The 15,621-nt window shown below is 44.3% G+C and overlaps 1 protein-coding gene across 5 annotated transcripts in view; it reads left to right on the top strand.

Moving 5' to 3' along the window:
• SPATA6L (spermatogenesis associated 6 like) overlaps positions 1–15,621 on the top strand; it is a 37,441-nt gene that overhangs the window by 1,149 nt on the left and 20,671 nt on the right. For 4 of the 5 annotated variants that reach the window (XM_069961918.1, XM_069961917.1, XM_069961915.1 and 1 more), the window contains exons 2-4: positions 7–125; positions 219–356; positions 5,590–5,638. In XM_069961918.1, coding sequence (XP_069818019.1) covers positions 87–125; positions 219–356; positions 5,590–5,638 — 226 coding nt within the window. In that variant the 5' untranslated portion in view covers positions 7–86. The remainder of the gene's footprint in view (positions 1–6; positions 126–218; positions 357–5,589; positions 5,639–15,621) is intronic. The other variant, XM_069961916.1, reaches the window with a different exon arrangement.

Raw genomic sequence — 15,621 nt, 5'->3', positions numbered from 1 at the left:
TTTCAGATAGGTGTCTGCACTTAATGGAGCAATAATATCAGATCCCAGTTCATTGGATACAGTGTTAGCTGCTATTTATTATAAACATGCCGTTGAAAGTGGTGGTGGAGCTTCAGATCCATGCAGTAAGTATTTGTATGGTTGTTTATTGTAATTTTTTCCTTGAGGATCCTAGGTGATATAATCGCCACCATACATCTATCTTGTTTCCCATTTAGGTCACATGCCCGGGAGTTTTCTTGCCAGATAAAGATGACATATTTCTCAATGTTGGTATTTTGGGCCAGGCTAAGGAGACGAGATGCCTGCCTGCTGTGTTCCCTCTTTTATTTCATGAGAAGATGAGGTTTGAGAAGGTGAGAAGGACATTCTATTATTATGTTTTAAGTAACCAAATTATTAGCTATAGAAGTGTATAGATCTTGTGGTTCCTCAGCTGTTTCAGAACTACAATTCCTATTGTGCCAGGACAGACAAACGCTATAGTGGTTTTGCAGCAGCTGGAAAGCCACATATTGGGGAACATTGACCTATAGTTGTGTGCTTTGATGTAGCTTGTGCCAACTGCAGGGACAGTATTTTTTTGATCTGAGTTCTTTTAAAGTCTATGGAATAGCAACCGTCTGTTCACACATTGTATCATAAATAGGCGTAATTCCAGCACTGGCACCTTTTCCATAGAATTTAAGGGTATGTTCACACAACGTAAAATAAGGGCAAATTACGACTGCCATTTTTAAGAAAAATGATAACCGTAATTACAGAAATATAATGATTCTCACAGGAAATCGGACATCTGTGCAAACAGTGTATAGAATTACGGCTGTAATTTAGTACAGTCATCAGAATATTGATCTTCCAAAATTATCTTTGGAATAATAAAACACATTAGATTAAAAGGGCATTTTACAGCCTTTGGCTATGTTCCCACACAGTAGTTTTAGTTAGTTGTTTTGAAATAACAGCCGTTATTTGCCATTAAATGTCATCCATCCACTAAATTTCAACAGTGTGTGAACAGAGCCTTTCTGTGTTTAAAATCCACTCCTGGTTTTGGTTGCAAAATACTGAGCAAATATACTGTGGAAGAATGTAGCCTTTTTTGTTTAATTTCACAGTCAATCTAACTGTAACTACATTAAATATGTACAGAATATGGCTGAACTTGCACACAGTTGCATTGTAACATACATCTCATGCAATGTTTTACACAATAAACAGTACCAAGGCAAAGGGATATTGCCAACAGAGCTGTATAGCCAGGGCATATGTGAGGTAACTACTCTGCTATGATTGATGTACTGAAAAGCTGCTGTCACACATGGCAGTTTTTGGAAAGCTGCTATTGCAGTTTAAAATCAATACCAGAAGTGGATCTAGCAGGAAGAAGACATAGAAGGTTTTATTAGGCAAAAGAGTTTCCTTCTGTATTGACAAAGCTTTTTTCCCACCTCCTCCCCTCACTTCTTGTCTGTTGCAGAGACGCAAAATGAAGACTGGTTTGCTGTGTTCATTATAACCTCTGAAGGGGGGAGGGGCCAAGGGGGATGAGCGAGCAGGGAGGGGAAAGAACCAGCCTATGCAGTTTGCAGTATAGGAACCAGCACAGCGCAACATTCTACAATCTTACCTTAACAAGTTCCTAGACCAGCACTGAGCAGTCTGACCTGTAAATCCAGTGTTTTTCGTGGCCAGAAAGTCTTCAAACTGCAAGGCAGATTCTCTCCTTTTCCTGCTCATTCATCCCCTTGGCCTCTCCCCCCTCCATAGGTTATAATGTGTTAACGCAATTTTTAGGTAAACTTCTTGACCATAAGCCTAGACTCAGAACCAAATTAGAGTTCCCCTTGGTGGAGGGGCTAGCGCTGGGGAGAGAGAAACACAGACACGCAGATTGGTGTACTATGGAGTCTCTCTCCGAGTAGTTCCGGAAAGTTCAGTTTATTTATAAGAAAACTTTCCTAGGGCGGGATGGACAACCCAGGGGTCAACTTCAGCCTGCCCATGGACCGCCCTTAAAGACTAGTGTCTAATCACACTTTACACATTAGTATAATTAACTTATTTTAGCAAAAACATAACATTGCATATTATTTCAAACATCACATGGTGTCTAGCTTGACAGGTGAATAATCAAACCCATGACAATGTCTTTACTAGGTTCCTGGGATGTTTTGCATTATTTGCATGGATTAACCCTTAAGGCAAATGTACCATGAGGTACATTTGCTTTAATATGACCCACGGATAGATCGGCACCAGCACAGGAAAGCCAGTGCCACGGTCCATCTTTAGTACGGCGCCGTTCTATCCACGGGTACTGGGCCGGGCCGCCCCCAGAGGGAGGAATCCCCTATCCCTCTATGACGCAGCTTCATTGATTCTAACGGAGCAGCATCATATAGGGGAGGGGATTTTCTACCACTTGGGGCAGCCCGGCCAGCCTCCAGTGCTTCAGCCCCGGCCCGGTACCCGTGGATAGAACGGCACGGGAACCGGGCCGCAGTTCAAAAACTTCCCCGGTGCCGATCCATCCGTGGGTACATTTGCTTTAAATATGTAACAACAACAATGTGTCTTATCACCTGTGCATCTCAAAGCGCTCACAAATACATCCAATTCACCTTATCATAGGTATCGGCAGAGTGCAGTTGATACCTCTACTGCTCTGGGGCTTATAATTTTTTTTTGGGGATGTATGTACAGACTCTATTATGTGGCTTTTCTCTTAGAAGTACGAATTGCAATAGACTCTTAGGCCATGTTCACATGGCGTAAGAGGCCGGCCATTCTGCAAAGATTATCCCGGCTGGTACTGCAGTACTGGCCAGATGATCTTTCCTGCCGCAGAGTTTTGATGCGTGCGCATCCACGTGCGTCCACATCAGAACTCCTCATAGCATACTATGAAACTTGCGTCTGTAGCCGCTCGCTTCATAGTGTGCACTGACATGGTTTCCTACGGGCGCTATTCACTAAATAGCGGCCGCAGAAAACTGACATGTCAGTTCTTTCCGTCGCACGAGGTCCCGGCCGGAGCGTATACTGTGTGTATATGCTCAGGGCGGGATCCCATAGACAGACAGGCCAACGTATTTTTCCGTATTTACACGCCAACAATGTCCGTATAAATACAAAAATATATGTTGTGTGAAATTAGCTTAAAGGGGATCATATGGTAATAATATAGACAATTGTATAATCTCTATCCTGCATACATGATATATACATCCAACCAGCTCTCATAACTTATTACAGTTATATTCAGTTTAGACACATATATTTTCCTTATTCTAATTCAAGATCCTGTTTGTATAGTCTGGGCAGTATGACATGGAGTACTTCTTCTTCAAGAACCATCAACCAAAATCCTCTTTCCATAGACACAAATATCTTAAAATACATTTCTTCTAAAATAACCTTTTGGAAAAACTACAAAATACCAAATGGTGAATACAAGTTAGTAGCAAAAACTGTGTACACCTAAGGTAAAATATCCGTTATCACAATTCTGCTTCCACAAATGGATACAGCATTCTCTGCTTCTCTGTTATGGAGACAACTTTGCCTTGATAATGAACAGATAAGATGTGAGGGGGGGGGGGGGGCGGTGGAGGCTGGAAAACAGCCTTGTTAGTAAAGAGGGAAGCTCTTTTGCCTAATAAAACCTATTACAGAGTTTCTGAAAATCGCTGCTTTTACTATTGATTTCTGCAAAGTTGTTTGAAATGACAGTTATACTATAAGTATTGATACCAAGTGACTCACATAACTGAAAAATAGAAAAAAGACTTTGTATTTACCCACTTCCATAGGAAGTCCTATTAAATTCAAAAAAGGGAGTAAGGCAGGGGATGCTGGAAAATAATAAACAAAGTAAACTTACCCGTCCCCGTGCTTCAGTAGCGCTGCTTCCCGGTCCTGCCAATGGCTGCTCAATGTCAATTTTAGTTGGAATCCGGTTACATTGAGTACCCGACTCTTCCAGCTGCAACTGCCCACTCAGCCAGTCATCACTCAGCAATCGCTCAGCCGGGTACTTAATCTTGCAGCTGGAAAATCGGCAGGACACCAGTGTCTATCAGCCGGACCCGGGAGCGGTGCTACGGGACACAAGAACTGGTTACTTTGTTAATAATTTCCCCACACCCCTTGCCTTCCTCCCTTTTTGAATTTAGCAGGACTCCTCCTTTAAACCCTTTTAAAGTGACTCTGTACCCACAATCTGTCTCCCCCCAACCACTTGTACCTTCAGATAGCTGCTTTTATTCCAAGATCTGTCCTGGGGTCCGTTTGGCAGGGGATGCAGTTATTGTTTTAAAAACAACTTTTAAACTTGCAGCCCTGTGTCTAACGGCCGGGGCTTACATTTGTATATGCATTAACCTGGCACAGCCTCTCCTTCCCTCCTTCCCACCCTCCTCATGATTAGGAATGCTCCAGGCAGATTGCTTCCTATTCCCCACCTGTGTGTATAATGAACATGGGCTGGATTGTCAATACACCTGTGCAAAGCTCAAACAGCAGTAAATGTTCCTGGATCATTCCTAATGCTGAGGAGGGCGGGGAGGAGGGACGGAGAGGTGGTGCCAGCCTAATGCATATACAAATATAAGCCCCGGCCGTTAGACACAGCGCTGTAGGATTAAAAATTGTTTTTAAAACAATAACTGCATCACCTGCTGAACGAACCCCAGGACAGATCTTGGATTAAAAGCAGCTATCCGAAGGTACAAGTGGTTTGGGGGGGTCAGATTGTGGATACAGAGTCGCTTTAACAGCAGCCTGCCTAGGCCTGTTGACCTTGCTAAGGTGCTTATACGTTCTAATACAAAATGTAAATAGAATTCCTGTGTGCTGTAAACCTCTGAAGTCATTAACGCACATTTCACATTTCCTTTCTTTGGAGTTGATCATAGTGGATCTGTGGTCAGTTAAAAAAAATTATACTTTTTTTTTCTGTCTCATTTTGTAACTGATGCCCAAAAGTAGTTTATTTGTTTATATGCATCTCTTTATTAGCCACTGTGTTGGCTCCCGATCTTTGAAGAAACATCTGTATGCACTATTGTTTATAATGTTAATTATTTATTGTTTATTTTTTGATTTGATGGATTACATTTTTGCTGTAGTGGACACAATCTAAGTTAAGTTTTGGTTTCCCTTTTTTAGTGATAGTTATCTATTTGGGTACTATATGAACATCAGTGACAATGATATTTCTTGGATTCATACCCTCTTCTTTTCTTATTTATACTCCCTGAGCCTGGTTTACACCCCCTTTACCTCTTAACCCCCCCCCCCCCAATCCTAGAATTTACACATGTTTTTGAAATAAAGTTCCTGCCAATCAACTTTTCAGGGAAAAATGCAGAAAGAAAACTGAAAAGACAAATCAGTATATATCAGGGCACCAGAGGCTACAGTGTAATCTTAAAAACTATCAATTTCTCAAAACTGATCACATGCCTCCTTAAAACTCCAATTTCTTGCATTGTACTTTATGTTATTGCAGCATTTTGCCTTTAACATATATAGATGGCGTACAACTAATTTGATTGTTTCTGTTTTTTTTTTTTTTTTTTTTAGGTTTTTCAAAAGGCAGTGGACCCAGCAGCAGTAGTAGAGCTACTAGAAAGTGAGTGGGAATAGTTGTTAGACCTTAGATGATGATTATTTACCTTATTTCCAGTCCTGGCTATGGACACCTTTGAAATGCAATTTAGTTTTATTCTTGCATTGTACTTTTTATGGTGCAAAATAATTTTACTCTACGGGTCTTCATCTATTATGCTTATACAGCCTCCACAATGTGCTGTATGAGCTCTGTTTTCTCTCCAGGCGATTTTGAGAAACTAATTGGGTTTATTAGCCAAATATGCCATTATCTGCATTTAAAAAGACTTTACCCAGGTCCCACCCCTCCCTCCTTTTCACTGCAAAATATCAGGAAATTGTGACTTGTTGCATCAGACACAACCCTGTCTGTTCTATAGAGAGGGGAGGAGGGAGGAGGGACATTAGTCGGCAGCAGAGAGCAGAGAACAAAGGATTACAGGTAGAGATGAGCGGACCGCCAGACTTTTGGTCCGACGGCATCGGCGTTCTCTCAGATCCCGGCTGCATAGTTGCGACCCTGTGAATATGCGCCAGGATATTCCAGGGAATTCACCATGGATTCCCTGGAATATCCTGGCCGCATATTTCCAGGAGCGCAACTATGCGGCCGGGATCTCAGGCATAATGAGAGAGCGAACTGCTTTCGGACCCAAAGTCTGAACAGTTCGCTCATCTCTAATTACAGGCACGGAGCTGGGTGAAGCTGTATTCAGAGGTCAGAGAGGTCAGTGCTGTTTGTCAGAGGAGATAGCCGGGTCATGTAGTTGTAAATGAACTCTTTGTTGTCCTGTTTTGGTGTCTCATTTCCCTCTCTCCATAGGAGAACAATGAAGACAGGAGAGCTTCAAACTGCTTTTTCATGATAAAAATTCATTTTTCGGCTAATAAACCCAATTGCAAATTTTTTTTTTAAAGACAGTGACACTTTAAACACTGAGAGGACAGACTCTGATGGACTTACCCAATCCTTATCTGAGTAGCAGTTAAATGGTGGGAACATTCTACTGTAGACTTTTAGACAGACTTTATTTTGCATTCAGGAAACAAATCAACAGTAAAAAAAAAAAAAAAATCATTGCAAAGGTGTCTGGCTTTTATGCTAGGGCTACACAGTGATTTTAGCTGCGCCAGGGATCATATGACCAAAACTTTACATGTTGCACATTGTGGATCATGCTTCATCACATGGTTGCACTGTAACCCAAAATTGCCAGATACTTCGACCTGGGAGCTGCATGAAATCCATCTGGGTTGGATTCTTTGGGTCTGTCAGGTGGTGGTCAGGAGTACTTGGGCGTCGCAACACAATTCCGGTCACTGACCTTAAGTTCTATACAACACGACCCATATGGTGTGATACAGAAATTTTTGGCTGCGACACCACTGTTACAGCCAGAATCACTATATAGCCCTAGCTCCAGTAGAGATCAGAACCTAGATTTTTGGAGCAGAATATGTGCATATTTATAATAAATCCTCCAGCGGGAATAGTTTGTTCCCAACACACACCTGTACACACATATAACACAATTAAAAAAATTGTTTCAGCTATACTTCTCCTACCTATGGACTTCTTGGTACTTGGTACACCCCTCTTTTGAAAGAGCATCTCTGGGAAATAGCTCTGTGAAATAGTCTTGGCTGCTCAGTTCTCACTTTAGTGCTGGAACTTACGGCCAACTTCTATTGCACCAAGTCCCTATAAAGTGGAGATGGTCTCATCCTTTCACACCATGAACTAACATGGCTATACTAGACCCTAATGGCAGAAGAAAAAAAATAGGGGTAACTGTCTCACAGAAAAGGTAACTTATTTGCTTGCCTAGCTTATGTATTGTACATTTAATCCCTAAATGGCCCATTATTACTCATGATGCATATTGTCTGTACTTTCTAAATGATTTCTGTGTAATTGGCATTTTTGGGATTCTACATTTATGGTGGCCATCTATAAACAATATTGGGTACTTGTGCAGACATTAATACTGCATATTGTTAACCCCTTAACGACCGCGGGCGTAAGTGTAAGCCCCCAAAACCCGTGCCTTAACACAAACGGGCGTATATTTACGCCCGCGAAGATGGCCTGCTATAATGTATAGCAGGCCATCCTAGCTTGTCGGCACGGGGGGTGGTTAACCCCCCCCCCCCCCGTGCTGACGATCGCCGCTATTGGCTGATCAATTCAGATCAGCCAATAGATGTGATCTGAAGCTTTCCGGGTCATCGGTGACCCGATGACCAGGAAAAAAATGGCGGTCGGTGCTGTCCGAGGACGGCACCGACCGCCATTACTGTTAAAAGTAATGGTGGCCAGGTGCCACGTCCCATTCGCGATATAAGTCCCCAAAAAGTGTTAAATACCTGCTGGGGACACCTCAGCTAGGTAGCTGAGGTGTCCCCAGCAGGTATTGGCACATACTCACCTGATCCTGGCGTCCCGATCGCTTCTTCCGGGTCCCGATCGCGTCCTCTTCTTCGTTGCGTCTTCGGGTATTTCCGCCGATCCCGGCTTCGGCTCCCCTCGGCTCCCATCGGCAATTTCCGGAATTCAGGACCTACTGCCCCCTAGCGGCTGATAAGTGTATATTATACACTTATCAGTTGCTATAGGGTTGAAGAAAGGTGTTTTTTTTTTTTTTCGTTTCCGCACCCTATCGCCGCTGAGTGCTGATCAGCATCGCACGTAAGTGCGCCACTGATCAGCAACTCCTCCTTTTTGGCGTAGGGTGTTTTTTTCTATATCTTACAGCCACGTTTTGCTGATAAGTACCGCACATAAGTGCGGCATTCATCAGCAACTCTGTTCTTGGCGTAGGTTTTTTTTTTATACTTAATGTTAAAAAGACACGTAAAAAACACTATTACACTATACGAAATAAAGTTTTACACTACACCACTACACATCTACATACCCCATATACTAATCCCCATATAAAAATGGCCCCCAGGGTGTTTTCGGCGTAGGACGCATACGTTATTATTGCCTCCGACACCGAAACAGCCAGTGAGGATGAATGGGGGATCCTTCTTTCTTCCATTCATCCTCATCATCCAGTGATGTGTCTGGGGGTAGCGTAGCGTACGCTGCCCCCCAGACACGTATTTTCCGCCAGTACCGTCCCAATAAGAGATCAAGGTATGGCGTGAAATTCTACAAACTCTGTGAGAGTACCTCAGGGTACACTTACAGATTTAGGGTACGTGCACACTGCGGATTGGCGAAGGATAACCCTTTGTGCATTCTGCAGCTGGCACCCACCGGCGGACTGATGCAGGCGCGCGTCTCTGCCCGTGTCATAGACTCCATTCTATGCACGGGCAGATTCCGTCATCCGTCCAAAGAATGAACACATTCATTCTTTGGACAGAGGGCGGCATCCGCCCGTGCATAGAATGGAGTGTGACACGAGCGGAGACGCGCGCCCGTATCAGTCCGCCAGCGGGTGCCAGCTGCGGAATGCACAAAGGGTTATCCTTCGCCATTCAGCAGTTTGCACGTACCCTTAGAGTGTATGAAGGAAGGGGCACCCGAATCCAGCCCCCAGTTGCCCCCCCATCCTCAGAGTTAGTGGGAAGATCGTTTGGGAACTGATCTTCCCACTGCTGGATAAAGGTTACCACCTGTACGGGGATAACTTTTATACCAGCACCCCCTCTTCCGCTCCCTCGCTGCCCGAGCTACTGTAGCTTGCGGCACGATCCGAAAATATCAGAAGCAGTAATAGAGCCCTAATATTTAGCAGCCATGGAACGGACCCAGCGCTTCTGGATATGAAGGACCCCGTATCGCACCATGACAACATTTTCCAGGTGACATCCTCCACACTGGAAAACAGGAGACCCCAGAAGAAGTGCAGAGTGTGGCGTAACAGGGGGATCAGGCAGGACGCCATTTTCCAGTGTGACGCCTGTCCTGATCACCCCGGCCTCTGCATACTGGATCACTTTAAGGCGTACCACATGTCATTGGAGTTCTACATTTTCTAAATTCTTTCCCTTATTCCTATTTCAGGGGTCACGTTGATCCAGGGATTATTCTCATTGCCATTATGGAGTCGGGAAGGAATTTTTCCCCTGTAATGAGTTGCCTTTCTCTGGATCAACACAGGTTGAGTTTGATGGACACCTGTCCTTTTCAACCTTATAAACTAATAATTGGCCTAATACCCCCAAATAAATTAATAATTGTCCCTTTTCCCCAGCTAAATAGGTATGGCCGCCATTCCCATTAGAGGGGTGCCATGATGCAATTACAAAGCCTCTGTGCGGCAAGGACAGTAGAAACCCCCCACAAGTGACCCCATTCTGGAAACTACACCCCATCACATTTGTGCCATGAAAATGAAAAAAAAAATAATGGTATTTTTTATTTTCACGGCACATGTTCTACACATGTGCCCGTCGCCAGTGGGGTCCATATGCTCACTGCACCCCTTGTTAGATTCCTTATGGGGTGTAGTTTACAGAATGGGGTCACTTGTGGGGGGTTTCTACTGTCTTGGCAGCACAGGGGCTTTGTAATTGCGACATGGCCTCCATCCTCCATTCCAGCCTCTAAATGGCGCTCTGTCCCTTTAGTGGCTTGCCCTGTGCCCTTATGGCACATTATGTCCACATGTGGGGTATTTTCCTACTCAGGGGAAATTACCCTACACGTTTTGCGTTTATTTTCTTTTTTAACCCCTTGTGGAAATGGAAAAAAATCAAGGCTAGACCAACATTTAATGTAATTTTTTTTTAATTTTTACACTAAATGATTGATCTTGTCTTGATTTTTTCATTTTCACAAGGGGTTAAAAGATAAAAAAAACACAAAAAGTGTAGAGCAATTTCCCCTGAGTTCAGAAATACCCCACATGTGGACATAAAGCGGCATGTGGGTGCAGGTTAAAGGACAACTCCGGCGAAAATTTTTTTTGGCTTATTTAACACACATTACAAAGTTATATAACTTTGTAATGTGGTTAAATACCCGGTCTGGCCCCCTTCCCCCACTTTCCGACCCCCGACCCCCCACCCCGGAAGTTAAAGAATATATACATTACCTATTACGGTCGTCACGGTCCTCTTCTCTGGTGTCGGGTAATGTCAGAGCTGGGGGCGGTCCGGGTCTTCTTCCTCCTCGGCGTCTTCATTGAGAGTGAATGAGAGAGAAAAGGCTGCTGGTGCACATGCGCACCAGCAGCCTTTTCATTGGCTGGAGCGCATCACATGGCTTCCAGCTTGCTCAGCCCTGATTGGCTGAGCTTGCTGGAAGCCATGTGATGCGCTCCAGCCAATGAAAAGGCTGCCGGTGCGCAAGCGCACTGGCAGCCTTTTCTCTCTCATGGACCCGGAAGCAAGAGACATCGCTGGACGGCGGAGGCAGGTGACGGTGAGGCGGACGGCGGGCGAATGGAGTGGCGATCGTCACCGGAGGGATGGTGAGTATGGTGTCTGTGTGTGTCTGTGTTTTTTTTTTGGGGGGGGTCCCGCCGGAGTTGTCCTTTAAGCCTCCAAAGGGAAGGAGCGCCATTTGGCTTTTGGAGGCTGGAATGGATTTCGAGGGCCTTGTTGCATGTAAAAGGCCCCTGTGTTGCCAAGACAGTTGAAACCCCCCACAAGTGACCCCATTATGGAAACTAAATGTAACAAGGGGTGTAGTGAGCATATGGACCCCACTGGTGGCGGGCACAAATGTGGAACAATGTGGCGTGAAAATGAAATATTAAATTTTTTACACTATAATGTTGGTCTAGCCTTAAATTTTTCATTTTCACAAGGGGTTAAAAGAGAAAAAAACACACAAAATGTGTAGAGCAATTTCCCCCGAGTACGTAAATACCCCACATCTGGACATAAAGCGCCATGTGGGTGCAGGGCAAGTCTCCAAAGGGAAGGAGCGCCATTTGGATTTTGAAGGCTGGATTTGGCCAGAATGGATGATAAATGTCATGTCGCATTTACAGAGTCCACATGCTGCCAAAACAGTGGAAATCCCTCACAAGTGACCCCATTCTGGAAACTACACCCCTCAAGGAATCTAACAAGGGGTGCAGTGAGGATATGAACCCCTGGATGACGGGCACGTTTGCGCTGTGAAAGTGAAAAAATGAAAATTTTCACTTTCACGTCACATTGTTCCACATTTGTGCCCGTCACCAGTGGGGTCCATATGCTCACTGCACCCCTTGTTAGATTCCTTGAGGGGTGTAGTTTCCAGAATGGGGTCACTGGTGGGGGGTTTCCAGTGTTTTGGCAGCACTAGGGCTCTGTAAATGCGACATGGCCCTTGAAATCCATTCCAGTGAAATCCAGCTTCCAAAAGCCAATTGGTGCTCCTTCCCTTTGGAGGCTCGTCCTGCGCCCGCTTGGCACTTTATGTCCACATGTGGGGTATTTCCGTGCTCGGGAGAAACTGCGCTACACGTTTTTTGGGTTGTTATTCCTTTTATCCCTTTGTGAAAATGAAAAATTGAAGGCTAGAACAACGTTTTAGTGTAAAAAATAAATTTTTCTTTTTTCACACCACATTGTTCTGAAAATCTGTGAAGCACCTGTGGGGTCCAGATGCTCACCGCACCCCTTGTTACATTCCTTGAGGGGTGTAGTTTTCTAAATGGTGTCCTTTTAGGGGTGTTTTTTATGTTTTGGTACCCCAGAGCCTCTGCCAACCTGAAGTGGTACAGTCAGAAATGACTAAATATAACGGAGGCATTGAAATTCACTAGGCGCTCCTTTGTATCTGAGGCTTGTGGTTGCGTCAAATAGCGCAATAGGGCCACATATGGGGTATTTCTATAAACTGCAGAAACAGGGCAATCAATATTGGGGTGCATTTCTCTGGTAATAGGTTTATAATTATGAAAGATATTGGATTACAATAAAATCTCTGCACAGAAAATTAAAATTTTCTAATTTCTTACATACTTAGCTTTTATTTCTGTGACTCCACTAAAGGGTTAAAAAACTTTCTGGATGTGCTTTTGCAGAGTTTTGGGGGTGTGGTTTCTGAAATGGGGTGCTTTGTGGGGCTTTCTAACATACAGTCCCCTCAAATACACTTTTCACCTGAACAGGTCCCTAAAAATATCTGTTTTTGAAATTTTACTGAAAATTTGGAAATTTGCTGCTAATGTTTTAAGCTTTCTATTGTCTAAAAATTAAAAATTAAAAAGAGAGTTTAATAAATGCCGCCAACATAAAGTAGACATGTTGTTAATGCTATTTAATATATAATTTATGTGGTATAACCATTTTCTGTATAAGCAGAAAAGTTTCAAAGTTGAAAAAATGCAATTTTTCACAATTTTTCACGTTATTTTGGATTTGTTATAAGTATCAACTCCATTTTACAAGAAACGTGAAGTACAATATGTCAAGTACAATCTCAGAATCAGCCGGATAGGTAAAAGCATCTCGAAGTTATTAATGAATAAAGTGACACAGGTCAAGTTCATAAAATTTGCCTCGGTCATTAAGGCTGTTTTAGGCCTGGTCCTAAAGGGGTTAAAGGGGTTTTCTGGTTGATTTAAAACCACACTGCAGCCTGCACTACACCTTACCCAGTCTAGTGCTGGCACTCAGGTTCTTCCTGGTGCCCCTAATTACTTATTCTGATTGGCTGCAGGAGGTCCCGAATATCTTCAGCAAAGGAGGGAGAGTGCGTCATTGAAGGTGTTAGGTGTTATCCACCTAAGAGCGAAAAAATTAAATGCTAGCTGGTCTTACTCACAAAGTCTCCCTTAGTAGTTTAAGCCATCTCGTGTCTTTCTAGCTGCTGCCATTCCTGAGTTACAAGTTTTTCTATATTTATATCCAAGATAGGAAACAACATTTCCCATCATGCATTTCCCTGATTGGTCCATTTGCATGCTAACCCCTTTGACTTTCTTTCTTGCCCATTTTTGTCATTACTATTGCACATTAAACACTGGACTAATTTTCACTAATTTTGCATCACATCACCCCAATATGTATTCCATACTAGCTGATGATGTAGCAGAGCTGATGCACACATGGTGTAGCTATGTGCTGCATAACAGGCATCTGTTTACCAAGGGGTGGGGGTGGGGGGTATAGTGCAGGTTTAGATCTCTTCTTGTTGACTGTGAATGAAAACATTCTAGTTCCATCCAGACCCTAAGAACATTATATCTATAACACTTACAATATACAGAGCTGTGACACAAAGACAGGTACATATGCCTGCATTCAGTGACAGCAAGCAGATATAGAACTATAACTTTTCATATTACAGAAACCTAGGCTCAAGGGCACATGTCTATGGAAGCAGCACAGGTGCATGCAGATGCAGATAATGTCTCCTGGGGGTCGAGTTACAAAGTCAATAGACAGCTTACCTGGCCCCCAGAGAGGAGATCACATGTCCTGTGACTAGAAAGAGGGGGGGAAGAGGGAGCTGAGTGTGGTCAGAGTGGACCCAGATTAGAGGATTTTAAACCTCCAGAGCGGATAAGAATGAGAAAAAACAGGGGAAGGGGTGCAAGATAGGTTATACATGTATGTTAGACATAGGGTGGTATTGGGAAGGGGGATTGTTTAGAATATTGTTTTTGTTATCCAGATAACCCCTTTAAGGTAAGTAACCAAAAACTCTGAGGTGTACTGGAGTGTTGACGCTGGACCGGACAAAGTGACTGTGGTATAGTTTATGATTTTACACACACAGTAAGAGGCAGTGTGGTTTTAATATAAATTGGAATACCTCTTTAGGGTGCCTTCACACCTACCGACTCGCAGCGTTAATAACGCTGCAAGTCGGCTAGGTCCTGGCAGATCACTGTCATTACATACACGCAGCGGTCTGAACGACTGCTGCGTGTATGTAAATCTGCCGGCCGCTTAACCCCTTCTGATGCTGGCCGCCTACCGCTCCGCTCTGTATACATACCTCCTCGCTCCACGGGGTCCCAGATTCCTGCTCTCCCGCACGGCCAAACAGTGGCTGCGGCTGGGCAACACACTGATTGGACGGGCGGGAGAGCAGGACGCCGGGAACCCGTGGAGCGAGGAGGTATGTATACAGAGCGGAGCGGGAGGCGGCCAGCATCAGAAGGGGTTAAGCGGCCGTATGTAATGGCCGTATGTAATGACAGCGATCTGCCAGGACCTAGCCGAATCGCAGCGTTATTATCGCTGCGAGTCGGTAGGTGTGAAGGCACCCTTAAGGTTATGTTCCCACATCATTTTTTGGTCAGTATTTTGCAACCAAAACCAGAAGTGGATTGAAAACACAGAAAGGCTATGTTGACACACAACATTGAAATTGAGTGGATGGCCGCATTTAATGACAAATAATAGCTGTTATTTTAACCCTTTGAGGACCAGGCCCTAAATGACCCAGTGGGCCGCGCAAATTTAGTTCTTTGCGCTTTAGTTTTTCCCTCCTCCCCTTCTAAGAGCTCTAGCACTTTCAGTTTTCTATCTACAAGGCCATGTATTGGCTTGTTTGTTACCGGAATAGTTGTACTTTGTAATGGCGTCTTTCATTCTACCATAACATGTATGACGGAATCCCAAAATTATTATTTATGAAGATATAAATTAGTGAAATCGTAAAAAAGGATGCAATATGGTAACGTTTGGGGGGTTCCTGTGTCTACGTAATGCACTATATGGTAAAAGCGACATGATACCATTATTCTATAGGGCAGTCCAAACACAACCATATGCAGGTTTAGGTTACAAACACACTTGGCGGGTCTGCAGCGAGTCTCCATGCTGCGTTTTTGCAGCGAGACTCGCTGCAGATCCCGGCCCTATACTTTTAATGGCAGACAAACACGCAGCAGGGATGTACATCCCTGCTGCGAGTTTGTCTGCAGCCCGCCCCATTAACCCCCCGGCCGCCGGAGCTGATACTTCACCTGATCCCGGCTCCGGCGGTTCCCGATGTCTTCAGCAAGCCGGAGCGGGGACCAGGTGAAGTATATGCTCCAGCCAGCCGCCCGCAGCCCCGGCCGCAGCCCCGGCCGCTGGGACTGCAGGGGGGCGTGC

Source organism: Dendropsophus ebraccatus, chromosome 3, assembly GCF_027789765.1.
Source record: "Dendropsophus ebraccatus isolate aDenEbr1 chromosome 3, aDenEbr1.pat, whole genome shotgun sequence".
NCBI classification, from domain to species: Eukaryota; Metazoa; Chordata; class Amphibia; order Anura; family Hylidae; genus Dendropsophus; species Dendropsophus ebraccatus.
The sequence above is the reverse complement of the archived record's forward strand: the minus strand, read 5'-3'. Positions and strand labels throughout refer to the sequence as shown.